Source organism: Tachypleus tridentatus, chromosome 3, assembly GCF_004210375.1.
Source record: "Tachypleus tridentatus isolate NWPU-2018 chromosome 3, ASM421037v1, whole genome shotgun sequence".
Classification (NCBI taxonomy): Eukaryota; Metazoa; Arthropoda; class Merostomata; order Xiphosura; family Limulidae; genus Tachypleus; species Tachypleus tridentatus.
In genome coordinates this window covers 41,942,505-41,968,859 of record NC_134827.1, presented here as the reverse complement: position 1 = coordinate 41,968,859, position 26,355 = coordinate 41,942,505, and the positions used below count along the sequence as shown (strand labels likewise).

General features: G+C 32.5%; 1 protein-coding gene across 1 annotated transcript in view; it reads left to right on the top strand.

The window, feature by feature from the left end:
* LOC143245821 (uncharacterized) overlaps positions 1-23,986 on the top strand; it is a 78,442-nt gene extending 54,456 nt beyond the window's left edge. The window contains exons 13-20 of the mRNA XM_076492076.1: positions 6,432-6,487; positions 9,192-9,334; positions 10,525-10,760; positions 11,266-11,357; positions 16,538-16,681; positions 19,654-19,732; positions 20,248-20,313; positions 23,096-23,986. Of these exons, the coding sequence (XP_076348191.1) occupies positions 6,432-6,487; positions 9,192-9,334; positions 10,525-10,760; positions 11,266-11,357; positions 16,538-16,681; positions 19,654-19,732; positions 20,248-20,313; positions 23,096-23,152 (873 nt within the window). The 3' untranslated portion in view covers positions 23,153-23,986. The remainder of the gene's footprint in view (positions 1-6,431; positions 6,488-9,191; positions 9,335-10,524; positions 10,761-11,265; positions 11,358-16,537; positions 16,682-19,653; positions 19,733-20,247; positions 20,314-23,095) is intronic.
* Positions 23,987-26,355: the final 2,369 nt, after the last annotated feature.

Sequence of the window (26,355 nt, the reverse complement as noted above, 5' to 3'; positions counted from 1 at the left end):
TCTACCCTTTGAATTTAGCTTACCTAACACTCATGAATATTCACAGAAAGAAGATGGTACAAGCAAAGACTTAGTCTGTTATTATGGTGTGATTGCATTTTCCAAAGGGGACAAAGCTTAATTATAATTGATTGCATGTGTCATTATACAGTGAAACCTGTCTAAGGTGGAATAGCATGGGGTCAGTTAAACTTTCTGGCTTAAGCAGGTTTTAGAGCTCAGACAGTGAACATGCATTTCCTTAATTATATATATATTTTGAGCAGAATGTTATGCTTGCTTCACATGAGGGAAATAAGACATTTGTGAATAAAGCTATTATACTGTTTATATAGTTATTAGAATAAGAACAAAATAGACATTCAAAATATACACAAGTACACAAAATTTTAAATTTATTTGAAGAAAGTGTTCAATATCAATTGTTTCCTTTTTTTAATGAGCTTTCTCATGTGGTTAAAAGAGAACGCTAATTGTACAACTTTTCACGAAATTCATTTTTCCACTTCATTTTTGCATACAATTTGATAGCATAAGCATAACTTAACACTTGCAATGAAGTAGAAATTTGTATTTCCTCACTTATCTTTTCCATTTTGCTCATCTTCTGAATCTATCACACTGTTACCATCTTGAGATTCTATTATATATTTTAAATCAATTTCATCAGTTTCTGTTAAAACATTCTTGTCAACATTCACAAAACTTTCTACGTTCACAGAATCATCTGCATCATTCTTCTCAGAGTTTGGATTTCACTATAATCATCATAACAAACAACTTCTCCACAATCTCAGTCATTATCAAAAATAATTCCAGTTTTGAAAACATTTTATTATGCATTCATCTTTTGAGCATTTGACTGAATGACTTAAAATTTTCATGGTCATTTTAGATGCTCTCTTACAGTCATTCATGTTTGCAATAATATGCTGAAGCATCAATTTTCTGTATTTCAGTTTTATACGCTGTATAATTCCATTATCTAGTGGCTGTAGAACTGATGTTGTACATGGAGATAGAAAGACTAAACCAACATTTGAAAGTTGAACGTTTGGGTGGCAAGTTGCATTATCTAGAAAAAGTAGATATTCCTATTTTCTTGTTCCATTCTTTATTTAATTTGTTCAAAAATTCCTCGAATATAGCACTTGTCGTCCACGCTTTATTATTCGCTTTCCATTCCACAGGAAGTTGATACTTCCTTAAATTTTTGAAACAGTGCAGATTTTTACTTTTACCTATTGCCCATGGTTTCTCCAGTTTTCCATCAGCAAATGGGACCAAATGTACAGTCAATTGTTCTTTCAAATAGAGATCTCCAGAATAATGATGGTAGAAAAAAAGAACAGAATATATTTAACCAATACTTACTGTAACAAAATGTCTGAGAATTTATTAATATTTAATCAAAAACATTCTTTCACCTTACTCAGGTTATAATCATACTTGTTGATAAATGAGATAGGTGAAAGATAGTTTTCCATCTGCATTACACAGGTTCTTCCATATAGAGGACCTTCTATAAGAGAAATCTTAAGATAATGCTGCAAAATGTGGATATTTCCAGTTTGTATAGGTTTCACCTCTCTGCAGTCTCAGGCTTAGACAGGTTTTACTGTATATTGGATTACATTTTTTTATCTAGTCTGTTAGGGATTTTGAAAATTAGGTAAGTGTATAATAACAGTATTTGAACCACACTGTTTGCCATATCAGTTGCTGATGTTGTGTTTTATTTATTCCAGGTGATTATTAAGTTTGTAAGAAATATCAGATAGGTTGAGAGATGTATTTCAAAGAATTAAATGAACAGCAAGAGCATAACTCAAATTCTAGTTATGTACCATATTGTGGCTGACTTGACATAAAAAATCAAGTTATGTACCATATTGTGGCTGACTTGACATAAAAATCTAGTTATGTACCGTATTGTAGCTGACTTGACAAAAATCTAGTTATGTACCATATTGTGGCTGACTTGACATAAAAATCTAGTTATGAACCATATTGTGGCTGACTTGACATAAAAATCTAGTTATGAACCATATTGTGGCTGACTTGACATAAAACTCTAGTTATGTACCATATTGTGGCTGACTTGACATAAAAATCTAGTTATGTACCGTATTGTGACTGACTTGACATAAAAATCTAGTTATGAACCATATTGTGGCTGACTTGACATAAAAATCTAGTTATGTACCATATTGTGGCTGACTTGACATAAAAATCTAGTTATGTACCGTATTGTGGCTGACTTGACATAAAAATCTAGTTATGTACCATATTGTGGCTGACTTGACATAAAAATCTAGTTATGTACCATATTGTGGCTGACTTGACATAAAAATCTAGTTATGTACCGTATTGTGACTGACTTGACATAAAAATCTAGTTATGTACCGTATTGTGGCTGACTTGACATAAAAATCTAGTTATGAACCATATTGTGGCTGACTTGACATAAAAATCTAGTTATGTACCATATTGTGGCTGACTTGACATAAAAATCTAGTTATGAACCATATTGTGGCTGACTTGACATAAAACTCTAGTTATGTACCATATTGTGGCTGACTTGACATAAAAATCTAGTTATGTACCGTATTGTGACTGACTTGACATAAAAATCTAGTTATGTACCATATTGTGGCTGACTTGACATAAAAATCTAGTTATGTGCCATATTGTGGCTGACTTGACATAAAAATCTAGTTATGTACCATATTGTGGCTGACTTGACATAAAAATCTAGTTATGTACCATATTGTGGCTGACTTGACATAAAAATCTAGTTATGTGCCATATTGTGGCTGACTTGACATAAAAATCTAGTTATGTACCGTATTGTGGCTGACTTGACATAAAATCTAGTTATGTACCGTATTGTGGCTGACTTGACATAAAAATCTAGTTATGTACCGTATTGTGGCTGACTTGACATAAAAATCTAGTTATGTGCCATATTGTGGCTGACTTGACATAAAAATCTAGTTATGTGCCATATTGTGGCTGACTTGACATAAAAATCCAGTTATGTACCATATTATGGCTGACTTGACATAAAAATCTAGTTATTGACATCATGTAGTGAATTCTAGATTGAGTAAAGTAGATCGTTGACAATAATACGGCAAACTTTGTGTAGTTGAAGTACTGTTATTACACACACTTGTAATTCTGAAAAATACCAAAAATATTAAATAAAGAGTTTATGTGAGTTCTTTCACCGTTATCTCTGTTATAGCAAACACCTTATGCTAGTAACAGAAATTAAACCAACAATGGGCATTTAATACCAATCTGGTCCTCATCATCATTTGAGTAAAGTTTTTAGAAAACAGTATACTAATCATTAGCATGAACCTGTTCCAGTTAACAAAAAAATATGATTTGATAACTAGCTTGTGGTATCCAGGCAGACTTGATATCTGACAGACAAAATCAAGTACTCACGATGTGCAGACTCAGAAGTGTTATGCAGAGTATAATAATAAGAAACAGGAAAGGAAAAACAAGTTGGAAAAGTTAATAACCCAAAACACTATATTTTGTGAGAATAATGTGTCCAAAACTGGGTGGTCTCTGTATTTCTTAGGAGTCAGACAGATTGCCTTAAATAGTTAGATTTTCAAACATATTTACACAGTATAAGGTTTGTACTAAATCAAGAATAATGATTTACTGTACTAGTGTAAAGTTCTGCAATCAGCATATTATTTATGTCAAATATGATTTCAAATAATCATAGCCAAAGGTGAGAACCCCAACTCATTACTGACTTGGACAAGTCTCTGTCCTTAAAATGAGCTTCATCCCACCCTGAGAGAAAGAAACAGGACGAAGCTAGTACAATCTGTTGTGGAGTAGCCATTATAACCTTTACTTAAAGTTGAGGATTAGTGTTGATGGTCCTTACATCTGGTCCACCAGGATGTGATGAACAATATAGAAAATTGTCTGACAGTTAATTAATAAAGAAATATTTGATGATATAGTTATGGAAGGGTGAAATTAGTAGTTCTTTTAGTTGAAACAGATGTATCAAATTTCTTTTAGCGGTATATACCCTTTTTTCTTTAATTTTGCATGTGCTAAAAGTTCTTGACTTTACATGAATTATTCTATTTTGTGTTTCATTGTTTGAATCACATATCTGATGGATTGGAATGTTGATATTGTACTTGTTATTCTTAACTTAATGTTGGTTCTTATTCTAACCTTTGGACTTCTATGATTTTAAGTTTCTTTCTCAGACAGCTTTTTGGCATTTGTTTAACTGTGGATGACTGTAGTCTTTATACTGACCATTATCACACCCTGTACTTACAGCAGTTTTTATATTAAGATATTTTTTTAAAACTTAGTTTGTATGGAAGAGAAAGGTAGTTTCTGTTTTCAAGTTAACTTTAAGATGAAAATTGTTCTGTTGTTTGTACAATGAATTGTTATCTTGCTTATCTTATCTTCTTCAGTTCGTGCCTGAATTAGTGTTATACAAATAGGCAGTGGCTTCTTTCTTTCTGTTTATTAATAGCTGCAGATGTTTCTCACCTTCTGTATTTCTTGCTGCAGCAACCTGGGACTTTTTGGATAATTTTCTTTAGGTTGTGGGGCAGAATATGCCTCATACTTTCACTAGATGCAATGTATAGTATATTCAGATGACTTCTATGTAGACATTTTTAGTACACATACAATTCCATGTCTTTGCCCAAACAATGTGAATTTTGAAAATCAGATGCCAGAATCAGACTAAGTGACGATAAGAACCTCCTTCTAGACTCCTGTCATGCCTGAGTGATCTTCTAAGCTAGGCATGTTTTAACCTTTTCACAAATGAGGAGGGTTACCCTATGTAAATAAAGAACCCTCCCAAGTCAACCCAAATCCTCCACACCAGGTTTGGTCCTGCAGGCTCTAAGACTGTGGGAAAAGCTCATGGAAAAACAAACAAAAATTCACATGACACAAACTAATGTAGGATTGTCTTTTTTGTGAAGAAGTTGCTGTTAATCTGTGATGACAAGAAAACCCACTCACAGAGAAAAAATATGTAAAAACATCTGGTATGGGTAGAGAAAGCTCTATGTAGAGGAGCGAACAACGTTTCGACCTTCTTCGGTCATCGTCAGGTTCACAAAGAAAGAAAGAGGTAACTGACAGATAATGGAAACCAGATTCAAAGAACACAAAAAGTCACCTTCACACGTTTTCAAACACAAATAAACACAACATAACCATAGAAAACACCCAAATGCAAAATTGAAGAAGCCTTACTTATACAACAACTCAAGCTCAAAATAAATCAATACAAAGGAACATCTTTATACCTACATTAATAAATATAATCAAACATCTAAGCACGCCCTCTACATTCCTACACTCAATTACACAACTGTTTTTAAACGTGGTAAAGTATCAATCAGTTACCTCTTTCTTTTTTTTGTGAGCCTAATGATGACCGAAGAAGGTTAAAACGTTATTCGCTCCTCAATATAGAGCTTTCTTTACCCATACCAGCTGTTTTTACATATATAAGTTGCTGTTAAGTTCTTCTAACACTTTTGGTTCTTATTTTATTTTGCTTGTTTTCCTTCTATTAATAATATTAATTACAGTGTCCACCATTATTTTTGTTTTCTTTCTTTTCAATATGATATAATTTTTTCAAATGAATTCCAAGAAGCAGAGTAACTGCCACATTTAACATTTTAAAACATGCAAGTTCTGCTTCCAGAGTAATTTTCATGAATAATAATTATTGCTCTGGTTGAATGGAACATATACAAATGAAATAGCAATTAAAAGAAAGTTATGTTATAAGTGATAATAATATAGGTTTCAGTGGTAAAGTTTTGTTCACATAAATAGGTATATCATGAGCCTGGAAGTAGCTATATGTATGAATTAATTTTGTTGTTTCCATAGGATCCATGTTTTAGACAGTATTTTCAATTAAAACGGTGTGAGTTGAACCTATGTAATTGAAATTGAAGTGAACAAAGAAAATTATTGTGTTATATTTTGGGATATAGAAACAAGTAACTAATAAAACTTATTCATCCCAAGTGAGCTTATACTCATTCCATTCAAGAAGAATAAGGCAAAGCTGGGTGCTCTCCTACCAATAACCCTGGATGATTTTCCCACATGTATGATAGGAGCAAGACCAGTCTAAGCTTCATAGTTCTTGAGCTGTGTATGGCCCTACTTTTTGACAATTTTCTTTATTTCATAGAACATGGAAGAAGATCCATGAGTCCTCATAATTCAGCATGCAACGAGTCACTTCCAGTGCTATTGAAATAACTTAATTTGTTCCATATCCTCATAATTCTAGGGACAGAGGGTGTTTCCTTGCCTCTCAAGTTGGGGGGTTAGGATTTTGGTTTGTAATCACAAATCAGGTAATCTGTGTTTTTTAGGGTGTGACAGGTTCTCTAATTTTGAGTTTGGTTTGTTGCATTTTGTACTCCATCAGGTTGGGATAAGGGTTTCTCCATTTTTGTGATGCTTGTCTTCTATTTGTAATTCTGTTGAATCAACATGCAATATTCTGTAACTTTCAGGTTTGGTTCTAGTAATTCCACATTACCAAACAAGACCAAAAGCAAAGCAGTCCTCATGCTCTAACCACTATATCTTAGATTTGTGTTTGGGTTCACAGTCCCTATAATTCCAATAATGAGATGTGGGACTTTGTCTGCCTGGTTATGACCTGGAAGAATTCATGTTCCTCTAAAGATTTTATAATTTTGTATCTGTGGCTAGTCGGCCTTTACCTCTCATAAATTAGATTTCATATAGCCAGAGCAAAGAGAATAGATGTTCCAGAAGTAATGTGGAACCCTCTGGTATGCTTTTTCCTGTACTCAAAATGTATTTCCTCCTCCTTTCACTCTCTCCTTTCTCCCTACTAAATGGCCAGTTACAGGTCTCACAATTCATACTCTCATTAAAGTGAACAGGAAATAATGATTAGAGGCTTGTATACAGATCTTGTAAGGGGTTGCATTTATGTAGGTAGGTAAATCGTAAGGCTGTTTTGCAAATACAGTAGGGTATAAAGGCTGGTGCAAATAAGGTAAGATTTATACCAGTGCTTAGATGGGCAGAGAAGAGAAATGTTCATTGGTAAAAAAGTTAGTATGAGTACAGGTATTTTTTGTAGAGAAGAATGTTAACTTCACTTTACACAAGTAAGTAATATGATATGTAGGATAATCTTCTAATTTTTCCATTGTGTTTTAAAACAAGAAGTAGTACAGACAAAAGTAAAACAAGTTGACTTTGGGCTAGAAAATGGAAAATATTGGTCAAAGGAAGGTCAAAGAATGTTGAAGTATTTGTCAGTGAAAAATGTTACTGATATTTCATCTTCACAGTAATCTACAACTATTTTTCAAAATTTTCCAAACTTCGGATTCATCAATAACCTGGGTCTGATTAAGTCACAAATTTGTGTTTAAATTGCATTCAAAGAATTTCACACTATGTGCTACTCAGCATCTTTCTATATTTACATGGTTGTGTAATCTTATTGGACATAGACACTAGCCAATGAATCTGCAAGTCAGACAGCTGTATTATCTTGTTACATGTATAAAGCTCTAATGTATCACATATGGAAGTTTCAACAAAACCTGCATGATTTAATATTTGATTTTACATTCATATCTTAGTATACTTATGTGCAGTTAGTTTATGTTGAAGATGTGGAATTTTATTCTCTTTTTCTATACTTATGGTTAACTCTATACAAGGAAAATTCTCTTATATGAATAACAACTATGATTAGATCCACAACTGAAGTTTATCAGTCAGATATGAAATTTTACTGGGGGCAACACAACATACATCTAAGAATTTTATTAAAAACACCAAGCTGTGTTCTTACTTCTCTGTTTACACTTGGTGTGAAATAAATTAAAGAATGACTAAATATAGATTATTTGTCAAAATATCGCATATTTAAACATGTGCACCATAGTCAGTACTTGGTCCCTGCTACTTGTTTGTTGGATACATTTGGCTTATTGATGTTTCTTACAACATTGTGTTTGCTATAGTTACTGGGTTGGTTTACTTTCTTAGTAACAGCCATTAAGGATGCTGTTTTCTATACCTAAGTTCTCTTTAGTGGATACTTGCAATTGTTGTTCTTGACATGACTACTTGATGACTACAGGACTAAAATATTTGTGTGACTATAAAAGTGAGGATACTTGCAATACTTGGTATTGGTTCATTCTTGTCTGTCCTGTACAGACTTTCAGAACTGAAAAAAGTGTTTTGCTTTGGGGTTTTTTTTGTATTATTCAGTCATATTCTTACATTACTGATATCAGACTCCTAAATATTTTTGTAAATAAAGATTTTGTTCATTTGTATTTATCTTTGTTGTATGTAATCAATTTATTTTGTTCCTAACATTTCTCAAATCTTCATTTTGTGGATACTTCAGATGTATCTCTTGGACTTCAGTAACATTGAATACCACATTATTAATTTTGTTTAGTATTTAACTGATACAAAGTGTGTAATGTTAATCAGCTCCTGAGTTATATTTGGTAGGTAATGTTTACACACTTGGAGTCATTAAATGAATTGTCAGTAGTCATTGTGAAACATCTTTAGTTGATCTGAACTTCTTCCACTTCTCTAAGTCTACTTTCTAAACATGCTTCAGGTATAGAACACCAATTCATTCTATGTTTTGATATTAGATAAAAGAGGTTATTTTGGTGTTGAAAATTATGTAGTTTTATGTGAAGTACTTATTTATACACTTGAGGATGGTATTTCTGTGCATCACTAAAAGTCTAGTGAGTAGTGGTACAAACCTATGAATAATCAATCATCTATATAATATGCTTATTAAGTAAAGGTAAACAACTAAGTTTGGAATGAGTGCCTGCTTTGTCAGTTAGGTACTTTTGCTTATGCAAACAGTTAAATGTCATTTTCAACACATCTTTTATAATTATTGCATTTCAAGATTAAGTTAACCATACAATGAACTGTAATTTTCAGACTTTTTGTATGATTTTCTCTGCTAGGTTTTCCAATTCCCTTCTTACTATTTCACCATAACTATGATATGATTGTATCTGTCTTTATGTTTGGACAAGAAGAAAGTAGTTTTCTTCTGCATGTTAGTCTACTTCAAATTCATTGAACTAAAGGTTCTTTATTAACCTGGTTGTTATAGGATCTTCATCTGTCATTAGTTCTCAAGAATCAGTACTGAAGAGGAAATATAGTTCTTTGCAAAATGAACCTCAACTGTCACACATGGGGAGGTTCAAAAAGAGGCTCTTTACTCCAGGTAAATGTAACATCCAATAATTCATAGTTTTATTATTTTAAAAATTATTGTTTAGATGCTGAAAACTAGCAAATTGTAAGAAATCAATAAGTTTGAACTTTTTGATAAAACTTGGGTAAGCCTCATGTGTTTGTTCCCTATAATTCTCTTAATTTGTTCATTTTCTATTAAAACTTAGAGGCACATAAAGGTAACATTCCATACTTTTCTTTTTTCTCCCACAAATCACAACCATAGGGGCCCTTTGTTCAATACCAGAACTTGTCAGACAGAGAGAGAAAATATTTTTTGAAAATGTCTTTATATAGACAGTGTAACACTTCAAAAATTACAATATAAATGCCAAAAGCTGACGAACCACAAGAAACCTGTATATATAAAGTTTATGATACAAATCAAAAATTTGGACATGGTAGTTTTATTGAAAACATAATTTGTTTAATTTAATGCAGCTTTTCCCTTCTTTGTTTTTAATAATGTTTCTTGATGAATTATTGACTAACCTTTTTAATTAGTTAATTATATATAGAAATAGCCAGAAACTTCCAGGACTACAAGAAAAGCACTTGAGTTCTCTTTTGTGCTGTCCTCAATCCTTTGCTCCATGTTTACAAGACCTGAAATTTTTGAGCCCAATATTCTTCTGTCCTCAATCCTTTTCTCCATGTTTACAAGACCTGAAATATTTGAGCCTAATATTCTTCTGTCCTCAATCCTTTTCTCCATGTTTACAAGACCTGAAATCTTTGAGCCCAATATTCTTCTGTCCTCAATCCTTTTCTCCATGTTTACAAGACCTGAAATCTTTGAGCCCAATATTCTTTTGTCCTCAATCCTTTTCTCCATGTTTACAAGACCTGAAATCTTTGAGCCCAATATTCTTCTGTCCTCAATCCTTTTCTCCATGTTTACAAGACCTGAAATCTTTGAGCCCAATATTCTTTTGTCCTCAATCCTTTTCTCCATGTTTACAAGACCTGAAATCTTTGAGCCCAATATTCTTTTGTCCTCAATCCTTTTCTCCATGTTTACAAGACCTGAAATCTTTGAGCCCTTCTCTTTATCATTACTGAAAACTATGCCATCTTCTTAATACCCCTCTATTCAAGGCCAAGAAACATTCACTTCCTGAATCCCCTGTAATCGAAACCAGAAAACATTACAAAGTCCTAAGTCTTCCTATTTTCAAGGTCAGAAGAGACAGCAAGTTAAAGATTTTGATACCAACATAATAGGAACAAAACCATCATTTTCTGAGACAGACATTAGTCCACTGAAACAAGAACTAAGAAGAGCTAACATCCACTTGGTTGAAGAATTGATACGTCCTCACATATTGAACATCAAGTGTGGAAAAAAACAGCAGTCAGTTGACAGACCAGTGAATAACAATTGGAGAACAAATTTTGTGTTTTCTGATGTCAAAGTGAGAATATAATAATAAGTAGAATGTAAAAATAAAAAAATATTCACTGTTACAGCAAGTAAGTTTCATATTTACTATTAATAATTAGCTAATAAGATGCACATAATAACAATTATTATACATTCTGCATAAGGATCATGTACAGTCTTGTTAAATAAAAAATCAGATAATTTGGTTACAAATTTGAAATTAGTAACATACAAAATATTTTAATTATTTTTTATAACATGTTTAATATATGTGTGAGTGTGCAGTGCATACTCAGCATTTACTAGTGTTACTGGTGACAGTAAATTTTCTTCAGTTGTCATAATCACTTAGTTTTGTAGTACATAAAAAGATATAAGAATCTATTAACCTCATTGAATTTTGTGTAAAATGAAGAGATTCATCAGAACGTATAAATAACATACTTAACAACACTCTTTTTTAAGTATTTAAATACAGTGTTTTGTTATTTGAATGAATGAGTGATAAAAACAATTTCCCTTTCATTGTGGTTCAGTCAGAAATAGCAGAAGAAACACTTGAAGAACAAGTGAAAACCCTGTCAAAGAAATATGTGAATACTGTCCAAAGATGTATTTCTACATTCAGGTATGTTGTCTTTTTGTTTTCACTCTGTATGTAAAAGATAATAGGTTCGTCATTCAGTCTTCTTTATAACATGCTTGGAAACATTGTACTGTTTTTGTGAAGAATATAAATTTTCATATAATAAACCTTCCTACTTCATATGGAGTATATTTAAAACCTTTACATAGTTGTTAAAGATAAATATTGTTCTCACTTTTACAGTTACATTCATTCAACTCTGTAGTACTGAAAGATAATTTTTATCTTTAATGTAAAATAGAACATAGAAAAAATCAGTATGGAAGTTGCTTTAATCACACTTTAATGTAATGTAAATGAAATACAGATCAATTATATTTATGCACACAAGTATCTGACTGCCCAATTTCAGCTCTGATTGTTTTGGGGTTCTTAACCAACTTTACTTCCTAGAACTTCCTTGTCTTTTTTTTTTATAACTTCTGACATTTCCTTTGCTTTACCTTCTTAAGGTTAGATTTAACTTAACCAATTCAAGTTTTATAAATTTTGGAAAGTTACAAAAATTACTTGAGGACATTATTTTAAATTTCTATCCAGCATTATTTGTAATTACACAGACTCATAACTGTCACATAAATGATGTTTTCTAAGATAATACCTCACTTCCTTACACAGTTTAGCTACATTTCCCACACATCTGCTAGGTAGTTGCATGTCACAAACTTCTTGCTAATTTTACATGAATTGCACTACTGTGTGATGATGTCATCACACAACAAAAGTCCCCCACTAACAGGAGGGTGAAACACCCCCACTTTACAATAACTCATCTCTGCACTTATGAAACTTCTTTTTTTCTTGGCATTGTGTTGATCAGAGTTGTTTAAATTTCTTGTGTGAGTTCAATTTAGAGATTTGCATTGGTAACAAAACTGATATTTGTGTTTATTGACTTTTATTTCTAATGCTTCCTTTATTTTTGTGAATTCTTAAATAATGGTGATTTCTACTTGGACCTTAGTGAGTGAATCAATTCTAACTTAGGCCTTATTCTTACTATGTACTATGACATTTGGAGGCTTCTTAGTGACATAACCATAACCTTTCTTTCTCTCCCTGGTATGTTCCTTATTTTTAGCCTATGTTCTTTATTATTTATCATGTTCCTTGGTCCTTGTTTCTTGGAGTTTACCTAATCTTTTCTCTATGCTTATTTGTGGGATTTTTTTCTAAATGGATCTTTTCTCATGTCGAAATGCCTCATCTCCCTTATGTTTGTGACTCCTTCTGCCCTGGTTTGTGAACTTGTTCTTTTCTCTTTCTCAGTTTCTTGTTATTTGTATCTATTTGCTTGTATTCCCTCTTCTAGTTGAGGTTCTAGCCTCTTACCTTCCTTATGTTTGTGACTCCTTCCCTTTTGGTTTCTCACTTTCTTGTTTTTCACTTTTTCTTTCTAACTCCTTGTATTCCCTCTTCTAGTTAGTTCTGCCTTTTGTCTTAGGCACTTCCTTATGCTTCAGTTGGACTTTTGTAGATGTTCAACCTATTCTTATTGGCTTGTTCTACTTTTCTGCTATGCTTTCTGTACTTTCTTCCCTTGGTGTGAGATTAAATTCCTCTATCTGCACTCCTTTCTTGTACTTGTTTTTATCAGGCTCCCCATTTTGTAGATGTTTTTTTCCCAGGTGCCTTCTGTGGGGCTCATTTCTTCCTGGTACCCTCTACAGTTGTTATACAGCCTCTGTTTTTGTGACTTTCCTAGGTTGTTCCCTCTGTCTCAACCTTACCATTTACTTCTATCCTTCATCTAGATCTACCTTCCTATTTTTCTCTTCATCCCTCTACCACATGTATAGTTTAGTTTTAGTTTTAGTGTGTGACAGCCACATTCACAAATTTCTGTGGATATCAGTCTTTTCTTCTTCTGTCAGAAATTTTTCATTTTTCCTCCTTGGTTTACTTTTTTGTCTTCTATTCTTTTTGTTTCTCTTCCAGTGTCCTTTTAACTTCTCTCCAACTCCATCTCTGTTCCTTTCCTCCTGTTTTGGAGTTGACTATGGTCAATGTGTTGGATTTCTTCCTATACATTTCTCTCGACCCATCCTCCATTTGTTTCTTATGTTTTATATATCTTTTCCCCATTTTATCTTCCTTTGACATAGTATCAATCCATTTTGTATTAATTGGCATTGTAAGGGCTTTCATTTGCCATATTCATGGCTCGAGGCTACTACTTATTTTCTTAGACTAATTTCCTCTTTTCACACCCACCCAACTCTTTTCATTTACTGTGGCTGCTAGTATTTATCTTAGGATATCAAAGACCTTTCTCATGCTTACTCCTGGTTTGGTAGTTTTGAATATCTTTCTTCCTCTCTTGCATCATGCTAGTTCAACCTTTTTGTCTTTACCTGGTCACCAAGATTTACATTTTATATTCCATTGAGGCACACAGACATCTCCAACTATGGACCTTGCAGACCCATGCTTTACTTTCTTGGGGTCCATTGTTCTCTTTTATGAGCCCCTCCTCAAAGAACTGTCATGGTGATTAGACAATGCCCATGTATTTTATTGCTACCTCTCAAACTGGATCTCTCTCTCATCATTTCTAAAGGATGTGCATTTCTGATGAATGTAAGACTTTTGACATGCTCACTCCATATCAACATACTGGACCATCTCTCTGTTTGTCCAGTACGTTCCCATTCCAGTTTCTAATAGTGGATCACTCAGTCTTTTCCATTGTAGTTTGTTGCACTAATCATCCATGAAGCACCTATTCCAGGACCTTTTGCTTTTAGGTATTAGACATACATGTCTGGGGTGAGTTTTTTGCTTGTCATTTTCAAGAATAAAAAAAGGGAAAAAATACAAAAGAAAAAGATAAAAAGGATATCACATTCTTCTTTACATTGAAGAGAAGTCAACTTCCCACAACTGGCAGGGAAGGGTGATATAGATGTGGGATGTTGTTAGTTTTGGCACCCATAGACTTGGCACTCTCATAATTTCTATTTTATTATTAGTATTCATTTATATACATTTCTTCTTGTGAGACTGGTGAACAGAAGTTAAGACTGATAGATGGTGTATTGCCACTGCACCGTGTGCTGTACTTTCACAGTCACCTCCAAAACCTAGGGCACATTTTTTTTCCCATGTTATAGCCTGCACCTTGGGGATCTTTTCATTTCTGTAGCAATTTTAATATTTTTTTGGCTTGTTTTTGTTTATTACAAAAATATGTATTTTCTCTCTTTGTCAATCCAGAATGTACCTTTTTCATAGACCATTATGGGAAAAGTCAGCAGCAGATACGTGTTCTACCCTCTTCTCTTGTTTGTGCTTGATGACTTTTAACAGTAGAGTTCTGTGGTCACCAATCACACTGTCTCGAGTAAAAGATCTTTTAAGACTGGGATGGTAGGTCATGGAGAAACCCTCACAAGTTTGACTTGATTGTTTGGACACTACAAACAATACAATGATCATTGGGACATTAGTGACACTGTAAGTGTAGCACAGGTCACCTTTTATATACATCACATGCTATTTGTGATACAGTATATGCCTCTTTAACAGAGTTGAGGTAACTGCATAAATTATGGTCTGAACCTATCCAACCACACTACACATAGTGACATCAGTTGCAAAGGTTTTTAAAGTTTTGCATGTGGAGGACATTAGCCAAAATGTTTTTAGGTTTTTATATATACAGTTGAATAACCAAAAAAATCATAAATACCTATACTGTTACTGTAGAATTCAACTTAGTAACTAAGATGTAGTTAGATTTTAAAAAATATGAAACTTCAAGCAGTCTAAAGACACAACCTATCTTATTTGAATTTTAGATTAAAAGAATGTGGTTTTTTCAAAGACTAAAATCACTCTGGAGACATTTTAACTTGTAAGTATATATAAGGAGCTGTGACCAGAAATGGAAAGAGGTTTGTTTGATTTAGTACCATGGAAAGAGGTTTGTTTGATTTAGTACCATGGAAAGAGGGGTGTTTGATTTAGTACCATGGAAAGAGGTTTGTTTGATTTAGTACCATGGAAAGAGGTGTGTTTGATTTAGTACCATGGAAAGAGGGGTGTTTGATTTAGTACCATGGAAAGAGGGGTGTTTGATTTAGTACCATGGAAAGAGGTTTGTTTGATTTAGTACCATGGAAAGAGGTGTGTTTGATTTAGTACCATGGAAAGAGGTGTGTTTGATTTGGTACCATGGAAAGAGGTGTGTTTGATTTAGTACCATGGAAAGAGGTGTGTTTGATTTGGTACCATGGAAAGAGGTGTGTTTGATTTGGTACCATGGAAAGAGGGTGTTTGATTTTACCATGGAAAGAGGTGTGTTTGATTTGGTACCATGGAAAGAGGTGTGTTTGATTTGGTACCATGGAAAGAGGTGTGTTTGATTTAGTACCATGGAAAGAGGGGTGTTTGATTTAGTACCATGGAAAGATGTGTGTTTGATTTAGTACCATGGAAAGAGGTGTGTTTGATTTAGTACCATGGAAAGAGGTGTGTTTGATTTAGTACATAAGCCATATCTCACCAAAATAAAAAGATACAAGATCCTTATTTTATATTCCAGATTCTTAATGTTGGTAACTTGTGCAAAAGTATAGACTTGGGATTTTGACATCACAAACATCTAATTTCAACATACCATACAAATAGCCTTCATGTTGCTTTGCACAAAATTCAAAAACAGGCAAACAAACAATTCTTGTTTGATGACATGACCTTTTACCCATGACCTGTTGTGAAAAGGTTAATTTGTCAGATTCTTTTTGTACTTCATTTTATGAGCTTATGATATTAAATACTGTAATTTCTTGTTTCCTTGACTCTTAAGTAAACTTTTTTAATACTTCTGAACAAAAATAATTATTTTTAGGACAGTAATTGAATTAACAGAATATAAATGCTTATTCTGATATCAGACATAAAAGATGCGGTGAAAATTTTCTGTTCTTTAATTTTTTGTTTTGCTAAGAATGCCAGTTTTGTAGATTATAATACATTGTGTAACAAATACAAATAAAACTTTCCATTGGTATGTCTATACAATGATAACAGTTTACAACTGTAAATTTGATATTTGGTATGAAATGTATATATGAAAAAAGATTGAAGGTTAATTAATTAATTTACTTGTTAAAGTCAAAACTTTCTTTTTAACCTGTTTCTAACTATTTTGATTCCAGTAATCAGCTGGTAGAATATAGGAAACAAGTGTCTGATGCCATAGCATCAATAACAGGTGAAAGCCACACAACCTTTCAAGTTGACAGTGACTTGCTGACATATTTAAAAGAGTCTAAGGATCACATGCTGAAAGTTGTCCACAAGTATGTTTGTTGATATACATAATGTTTTAATTCAAGTTGCTTGTGAGCTTAGGTTATATAATTCAATTTTGTCTTGAATGATTCATAAAGAAAAATCAAAAACTTTCTGCTATGCCTTTTGTATTCTTTTTTATATGAAGAAAAAGTATTAAAACCAAAAAATTATTTATTTTAATATATGTGTAATAGCTGAACACTTTCAGTTTCATAAATTGGTTGAAATTTCATGTTGCAGGTATTGCATAAATTTCATTGTATACTTCAGAATAGTAAATTATTTTCTGCTTACATACTGTTACTATTTAATTGTGGTAAATGTTTATTTATGTGTAATGAATATTTAATCCTTTCCATACAGGTCAGAGGTGAAAGCCTGTGTCATCATGTTTATTGACTCAATTCAAAATTTTATTGAACTACTGATGAATTTGTCATTAAGTTTGGAATCAAACATTAGATTATAATTCAGTTTTCACACTATACTTTATTTAATTTCTCAATTTTCATAATTTCACAAAGTTGAACTGGCCAATCATTTCCTGAATTCTCCATTATTGTTTGGAGTTTCCCTCTTCATCCATTTTGTTTTTATATTAATTATGACTCTTATCATTCTGGAATCAGTTTGTTTCTTGTCATGTTTGTACTCCATTATGGTTTGGAGTTATCCCTCTTCATCCATTTTGTTTTTATATTAATTATGATTCTTATCATTCTGGGATCAGTTTGTTTCTTGTCATGTTTGTCTCTTCATCCATTTTGTTACCCTTTTCCATTTTCTTTTTTATATTAATTATGACTCTTATCATTCTGGGATCAATTTGTTTCTTGTCATGTTTGTACTCCATTATGGTTTGGAGTTACCCTCTTCATCCATTTTCTTTTTATATTAATTATGACTCTTATCATTCTGGGATCAGTTTGTTTCTTGTCATGTTTGTACTCCATTATGGTTTGGAGTTATCCCTCTTCATCCATTTTGTTTTTATATTAATTATGACTCTTATCATTCTGGGATCAGTTTGTTTCTTGTCATGTTTGTACTCCATTATGGTTTGGAGTTACCCTCTTCATCCATTTTCTTTTTATTAATTATGACTCTTATCATTTTGGGATCAGTTTGTTTCTTGTCATGTTTGTACTCCATTATGGTTTGGAGTTATCCCTCTTCATCCATTTTGTTTTTATATTAATTATGACTCTTATTCTGGGATCAGTTTGTTTCTTGTCATGTTTGTACTCCATTATGGTTTGGAGTTATCCCTCTTCATCCATTTTGTTTTTATATTAATTATGACTCTTATCATTCTGGGATCAGTTTGTTTCTTGTCATGTTTGTACTCCATTATGGTTTGGAGTTATCCCTCTTCATCCATTTTGTTTTTATATTAATTATGACTCTTATCATTCTGGGATCAGTTTGTTTCTTGTCATGTTTGTACTCCATTATGGTTTGGAGTTATCCCTCTTCATCCATTTTGTTTTTATATTAATTATGACTCTTATCATTCTGGGATCAGTTTGTTTCTTGTCATGTTTGTACTCCATTATGGTTTGGAGTTATCCCTCTTCATCCATTTTGTTTTTATATTAATTATGACTCTTATCATCAGTTTGTTTCTTGTCATGTTTGTATGGTTGAGGATTAAGTGATACTTGTTGATTATCTCCACTCAATACATTGTTTTCTGAGGTCTTTTTTTTTTACTAGCTTCAGGCCACGTTGCCCCTCATTTCCTGGCACTCCACTTCTTTAAAGACAAATAGTATACTTGTTCCAAAAGTGGTGTGGTACCCCACATGTGTGCTTCCATTCAGTTACAGAGTACACCTGTATGATTCTCTTTTTGTACAGTGGTCCTTTCACAAATTCAATGTGGAATTTAACTACTGTGTGAGAGAGGTATATATTGTACTTCTAGTTACCATTTTCTCACACTGAAAATAGGTGTCTCATAGATATCTCGCAACCTTTCTCCACACTTATGGTGTTTTCTTCTTTGTTGTGGGTGTAATCTTGAAACTAAGGTTCACATAAATTAGTACAGAGGGAGCCAGCTGCTCAAAGAGATTGTGCATGCTTAAAAAACAACTACTACAAATTTAGAATATCCTTAATTCAAAATGTATTTATTCCGTTTCTTAACATATATATGAAAATACCAACATAACCTAAACGAATGTGAAATTCTTTGGTATTACAGAAAGAAGAAAAATTTTTCCTTCAGTATGTATAGAAGTCCCAACACTTATTTTTTCTACACCATAACAATATAATTTGCGAGAAAAATGGATTATCTCCAAGACATTAAATCTTTTTCATAATTTTGTTGATTCACAAATACCCCAGATGGTCTTTGTTTCTGGATCTGTCTGTGGGACCTAAACGATCTGCAGCTCGAGAGTCTCTTAAATTACCTGCTAGTGCTGTGTTAGTTAATATAGCTTTAAGGAAATGTTTAGTATTCTCTTCTGTTTCATTTTTTTTTAAATATAACTTCTTTAAAATACTTGGACTAAAAACTGTTACTTTTATTTTAAACATAGTTTTAAAAATAAAAGAAAATATAGGTGAAGCTAGATATTTGTTTCTGAAAGTAATTTAACGATTTTAATTTCTAATTTTGAAAAAAGTCTGATTAACATTTACTAGAAGAACACCTGAATATTTTATGATTAAACTTGTAGGATTTTTGTAATTTTTCACTGTCGGTAACAGTTTTTACTTATTTCTCTGATGTGTGATTCCAATCAATTATTGTGTGTATGTGGGTGTGTTCTTTACAACAAGTTATATTTTGTGCTGTAAATTGACTAGGTGGTAATATTGATTTTGCTTTTATTTGAATAGTTTTATTTCTGATAAATTCAGAATTATTTTCCAGGTACAGATATGGTGATGTTTGACTTTTTTTTATCCATTTTTTGTGAGTAATGTTTCGGTGTTTTTTGGTTTGTTTTGTTTATCTTAGACTGGTTAAGTTGGAAGAGACAGTGCATTTACTCAGACTAGCAGAAAACAAGCTAGAAAAGAAACTTCAAGAAATTCAGGTAGAATATTTTTTAATCTTCTCAGAACAGGTTAAATATTAGACTTTTTTAATCAAGCTAATAGTTTTATTCTAAACATTTTTTTGTGTACAAGGGTAAAGTATGAAAACAGTGTAACAGTGAAATGTAGACATTGTTTTTTTATTTTTAATTAACAAATACACTGACTGTACATAAAAATTATTGTGAATAAGACAGAGTAATATATATGTACTCTACAAGTGGGTTTTCTCATCATTACAGAAGACAGAGTAATGTTTTTAAATATTCTAGTGTGTCATTATATTTCTTTCATGAAGTTGATTCTGATCTGCGGGTGGGACAGCTGTAAGTTTTTGGACTTGCAATGTTAAAAAAAGTGGGGCTCAAATCTCCATGGTCAACACAGCAGATAGGCCAATGTGGTTTTGCTGTGAAAGAAACACACAAAGAGAATTCTGTAAGAACTATGAAAGTATATCTGGTATAAGTTCTAATTACGTTTGATAACTACTTTTTTCATTATCTCGTTGTAGAAAAAAGCTACCATAAAATATCAACAACAACTCCAACAAGTAATAGAGGAATCTTTTAAAGAGATGGTAAGTGTGAGTTCTTTACATAATTAACGTTTCATTAAAATATTTCCTGTAAAATAATACTTTGTTCTAGTCTCTAACAGATACTTGATATTGAACAAACAGAATTACGATTCAAAGTACCTTTCTATATCTGCACTACATTATGGACTCTGTTTTTTTGTTCATTTGTGATAACATGTTTGAGAGTAATGTTCTGGTTGCCTGGAAACATTTTAATGTCTTTGTCATTAATTGAACTCATTAATAAAATTTAAAAACTCGTATCTTTAATCATTTATAACAACAAGTAATTTGTCTGCTGGAATGTTTTTCAAAGTGTATCTGGTGTATGAATCATTTTTGTGTACCTGCCTAACAGTTATTCTTCAATAGCAACATTACAGTGTAGATAGCAGCCATCCAACTTTTTAAAACTGAATTTTCAGAGATCCAGATAATTAACATGACCACTGTCATAGTGTTAGTAATTATGCAGTCTTACTTTTATTTAGATTTAATATTTAACAGTGTTTATTGGCAAGTTGAAATTATGGCAGTTTGTAATTGATTGAAAACCAGAAATACTAATAAAGAATAGTAAAACTCAGTGCTGTCATTTAAATTGTTAAACACAAATTAGAATGTAGAGCAGTTACAGAATTACTTTTATCAGTCTACATACTTATAGAAGGATAAAATAAGAAATATGCTGTTTTGTTTTTTATCTAGCAGTGGTAATGTTATTAATAACTTAGTTTTATGTATTTTTTATGAATATTGAACGTTTGTCTGATTGTAACACATGAAGATATCTAGTCTCTAATATAAATAAATATTATCTGCTTATTAACATTTTTTATTAAATGCTATTACTTAACATTGTCATTTGTAGAAGCTCATAAAATAATAGGAAAGGAACATCTTATTTTTGGTACATAATAATAATTTCAATAAAATGTTAAAAAGCAGAGGCACTGTTTCTGACCACATATCTGAAGTCAACAAGTACCCAACTGTATGTTGATATTGGTCAATCTTTTCATTTGAGCCATAGAACTTTTGTTTTGTATGCTAGAGTGATATGATTTTTTTTTAAACAACTAGAATAAATATGATATTAATGTTAAAAGTGTTATTAACCAAAACCAGAAATCTTCTGTTTTAAATATTCCATTTTAGAACTTATAAGAACTGTATATTTCTAAATTTAGTTCTTCTGTTCACTTTTTATCAAGTTGTAAAATCTCATTACCAGGTAAGCTAAGTAGTTGTCTCTGTTTATATCATTATATGTGATGACATAATAGTGACCCTTTTTCAGTCACAATAAAGTATAAATATATTGTGCTTGTATTTTAATAAACTGTGTTTCTCCTCTTTTAGCATTGTTACGTAATATAAAAGTTTCCTAAATCCCTTTGTAGTCTCGCACATAATTCACATGTAAGGATTTCTTGTGAAGTTCAACACTCTGGAAGTAATATAAAAGTGTTTCCTAAATCCCTTCACTCTGGAAGTAATATAGTTTCTCCCTTTGTAGCATATAATTCACATGTAAGGATTTCTTGTGAAGTTCAACACTCTGGAAGTAATATAAAAGTGTTTCCTAAATCCCTTTGTAGTCTCGCATATAATTCACATGTAAGATTTCTCTGGAAGTAATATAAAGTGTTTCTAAATCCCTTTGTAGTCTAGCATATAATTCACATGTAAGGATTTCTTGTGAAGTTCAACACTCTGGAAGTAATATAAAAGTGTTTCCTAAATCCCTTTGTAGTCTCGCATATAATTCACATGTAAGGATTTCTTGTGAAGTTCAACACTCTGGAAGTAATATAAAAGTGTTTCCTAAATCCCTTTGTAGTCTCGAATATAATTCACATATAAGGATTTCTTGTGAAGTTCAACACTCTGGAAGTAATATAAAAGTGTTTCCTAAAAGTCTCCCTGTAAGGATTTCTTGTAGTCTCTGGAAGCATATAATTCACATGTAAGGATTTCTTGTGAAGTTCAACACTCTGGAATTTTCTTTGAAGGCATCTATGATATAATTTCATCTCTTGAACTTGGATCATATAAATTTTAAAGAACAGTATCATAGTAATGTTTTTTAATTTCAGGTACAATTTGTACTTTTTTGTTTAAATATAATTGCTTACTTGTTGTTCATGTTGAACTATAATTTTTTTACCAGTGTTTAACTTTTTCATTAAATATTTAGATAAACTAATATTTACTGTGCAGAATATTATGTAAATTTGTTTAGACTAGTCTAGAACACACACTGGTAGTTCCTGTGTAGCAGTTAATTAGATAATATATTTTACTTATAACTTCTGAATGCCTTCTGCAAAGAAGATTTTGTATGGTTTCACCAACAATTCAGCGTATTTCTGGCAGAGCATGACAGTTAGTAGTAACATTACATAATAGTAAATGTCTTGTAACCAGTTGCTGTAATAATCAAAATTAAGGTCTTGCAGCATCAAACAACAAGATACAGTTAAAGCTGCTATACACTCTTCTTGCTGGGACGTCTCCCTGTAATCATTTTTGGTGTGTTTGAGCCATTGTTAGTCATTTCAAATTGTAATTTGTGTTTTAAAAATAGCTTAAAATGAGAATTGTTATAAAGTAAGTTTTAAAACTACTTGATTTTTGGAACACTAGTTAATAAGTAACTAAGCTATAACATAAATGTAAACTATAAATAGAAACACAGTGAATAGTAGAAGTGTCTTAACAAGCTTGTTTTGAAAGAATGAATATTGTTTGTTATTAAAGCTTACTTTTCTTGTTTCAGGAGAAGAGCATGTTGAAACAACTTCATCATCTTTCAGCCTTTAACTTGTTTATTTGAAAAACATTTAAAGATAATAACTTGTTATTTTGTGCTATGTTTTGTTATATTAATTAGGCTGTTTTCTACTTTAACCATATAGCTAATACTGTAGTAAGTTAAAGCAGGTTGTTGTTTTATCTGATACTACAGTAAAATATAACCAGTTCTAAGTTTGATCCAGTTTCACCTGGTAACTTTATTGTTCTTGTGGTAAACATGAAACATTTTCTGACTTTTATAACTTTCAACTTTTGTTGATAAACAGTTTGGAACTTTAAATTTTAAAGTGGTTTAATTTACTTAGTTGTTATCTGGCATTAGCATTATTGCTTTTGACCTTAATAAACTTTTTTTTTCATTTGCTGTAAAGAAATTTACTGAAATACATTTGAAGGTATATGTAATGCTTGAGTTGATACAAAAAGCCAGTGGCATGTTTTTTTTTCTATTTTGTTTCTAATTAATTTTGTATTTGTTGTTGAAAGTTAATTGTGTTACAAAGCTATTGATAAAAGTTTATTTTCTTTTGTTAAGAGTTCACAAATCTTGATGTGATTGTGACTCAAGGTGAGATTTGTTAAAAATATTTGTCTAGTTATCTTATATCAGAGGATATTTATGTAAATTTTGTTATGTATTATAATTATTTATAATTCCCTTGGTGTTATCAAACTAAATTATTTATAAAGAGTAATGTGTTTTCATTTTCTTGGTGCTTATTTTAAAAAGTGTGATTAATGTGTTTGTTTTATCTTGATTTTCTTCAAATGAAAAGTTTTCTATGATGTTTTACATTATGTATGTTAGGAATTAGTGGTTTAATAAACATAATTTAACCAGTTTTTAAAGTAATAGAATGTCTTCCATTGCTATGCAACATGTTGCAGATAAAAATATGACTAGTGGAACTATTTTTCCACATAAAACAACCTAGTTATGGGTGCATAACTATAATATATATATATATATATATTGAAGTTTTCCAGAGTAATTAGAAGTGCAAGTCATTATTAAAATGAATTATTCATTAATTTATATATTAAATTTATTACAGTAATATGCAAAGAAACAATAGGATGCAAAATGAAATATTTAACCACTTTTTTCTATCATCAGACACTTATTATTACGAATATTCACAAATGGCTCATCAAACATTCATTACCCTCAAGGTGGATTCCTGTGACCTCCCAGAGTAGGTTCTGTACTTTCCTCTAGGATCTAAACATACACCCACCTGTTTGCCATGTGTGGTGACCTGTGAAGGAAAGGAGAAGATCCTGGTGGTTAAGGGGTCCAACTCCAACACACCACTTAACTTTGAAATTTTGTAGATGGGTGGCTTTGAGGTGGCCCCCCAGGGTAATTTGGCTGGTCAACTTGGGCTTGGGTCGATTGAGTACCAGTGTTGGATGTTCTCAACAGGTGTTATGGACATTGTGTCTGGTACTGGTGTTTGGGTATATTGCTCACAAAACCCTGGCATTGCTGCAGTGTCCTTGCTTGACATTGTATTGCATCCCCTCATAGGGCTCCATGGAGGGTAGGGCCAGTGAGCACTGAAATTTAGAATCTCTATTATGGATTTCTCCATTTTTTGAAAAAATAAATGCAAATGAAAAAATTGAAAAACAACCACACATGGATGACTCTGCTGTACAGTCAACATCATAGTGGATTAAGTACTTTGATTTCTAGTTATAGTGGAAGTACAGACAAACCTCTCCAGCAGAGTCATTTATCAAACATCTGAAGAATCTTTTGCCCTACATGATTAAAAGAGTTACAAATCTACATTTGTTTCCATCCCTGTCCATGTCACTCCTAAAGAGACCTATGATCAGTAAGACCTTGATGCCCTCATTGTGCAGTTACCATCTCCCTTTTTAATCCTGGGGGATTTTAATGGACATATAATTCCTTCTGGGATGTGGCTGATATTAATAGGGAGGAGTTGTTCCACAGAACATATGCTCTTGGATGACAACCTATCTCTCTTCAATACTGGTTTTTATACTTATTTTCATGTACCTAGTCAGTCTTTTACTGCTATTGATCTTTCATTCTGCTCCTCTTCACTTTTCCTGGAAGGTTGATAGTAACCCATGGGGCAGAGATCATTTTGAGAGAGACTGGCTGTAGTCAATTCCACCCATCCCATGCCTCAGTGGAAAGTGAACGAGACCAACTATCCCTCTTTCATAACAGTCACTTACTATATTGCCCAGGCAGCTGCTCAGTGTATTCCTAAAATCTGGACACATTTCCCACAGTATCGTTGTCCATGGCAGAATCCTGCCTGCCACATGGCAAGGAAAGCTCAAAAACAGGTTCAGGATACCTTTCACAGGTGTCCCACACTTTTAAACCACATTGCACTTCAGCAGGCCTGTGCACACGCTTGACAACAAGTCAGACGTCAAATCTAGAAAGAATTTTGGATTAAATACATCTCTAGCATGTCTTCTACCACCAGTTCCAAAATTATGTGAGACAAGATTCGAAAGGTCAGTGGACAGTATACATCTGCCCTCTTTCAATAATTCTCTCTGATGGCCAGGAAGTTGCTGATCACAAGAGCATCACCATTACTCTTGGTGAAAGCTTTTCTCATGTATCTAGTACTTCTTCTTCATCCCCCACCTTCTTAGCAGTCAAGACACGCTGGTCGTCTCTAACTACAATCACCCCTTTACCCTGGTGAAATGTAAGCTTGCTCTTCATTGGTCTAGCAGTAATCATTTGGGCCCAATGATATTCATTACAAGATGCTGTGCAATCCCTCTCCTGCCCCTCTTTATTCTTCTGGTTGTATTTAACTGTATCTGGCAGGAGAATATTTTTCCAGATACTTGGCACCATACTATTGTATTGTACTCCCTTTTCCTAAGCCTGGGAAGGATCCCAAGATTCCTTCAAACTACTGTCCAATTTCTTTGTCTCTGTAAGATCTTGGAGAGGATGGTTAATGCTCAACTTATGTGGTTGAAGGAACTAAACAGCCTCCTCTTACCCACTTAGTGTGGGTTCCAATGATAGCGCTCCACCATGGACCACCTGAATTGACTTGAAACGTCATAGAAGCATTTCTCAATGGACAATATCTTGTTTCTGTGTTTTTAACCTTGAGAAAGCTTATGATACAACATGGAGCAAGGCATCTTTTGAGACCTCCACTTGTATGAGTTGCATGGCCATTTACCCATATTTATTAAACATTT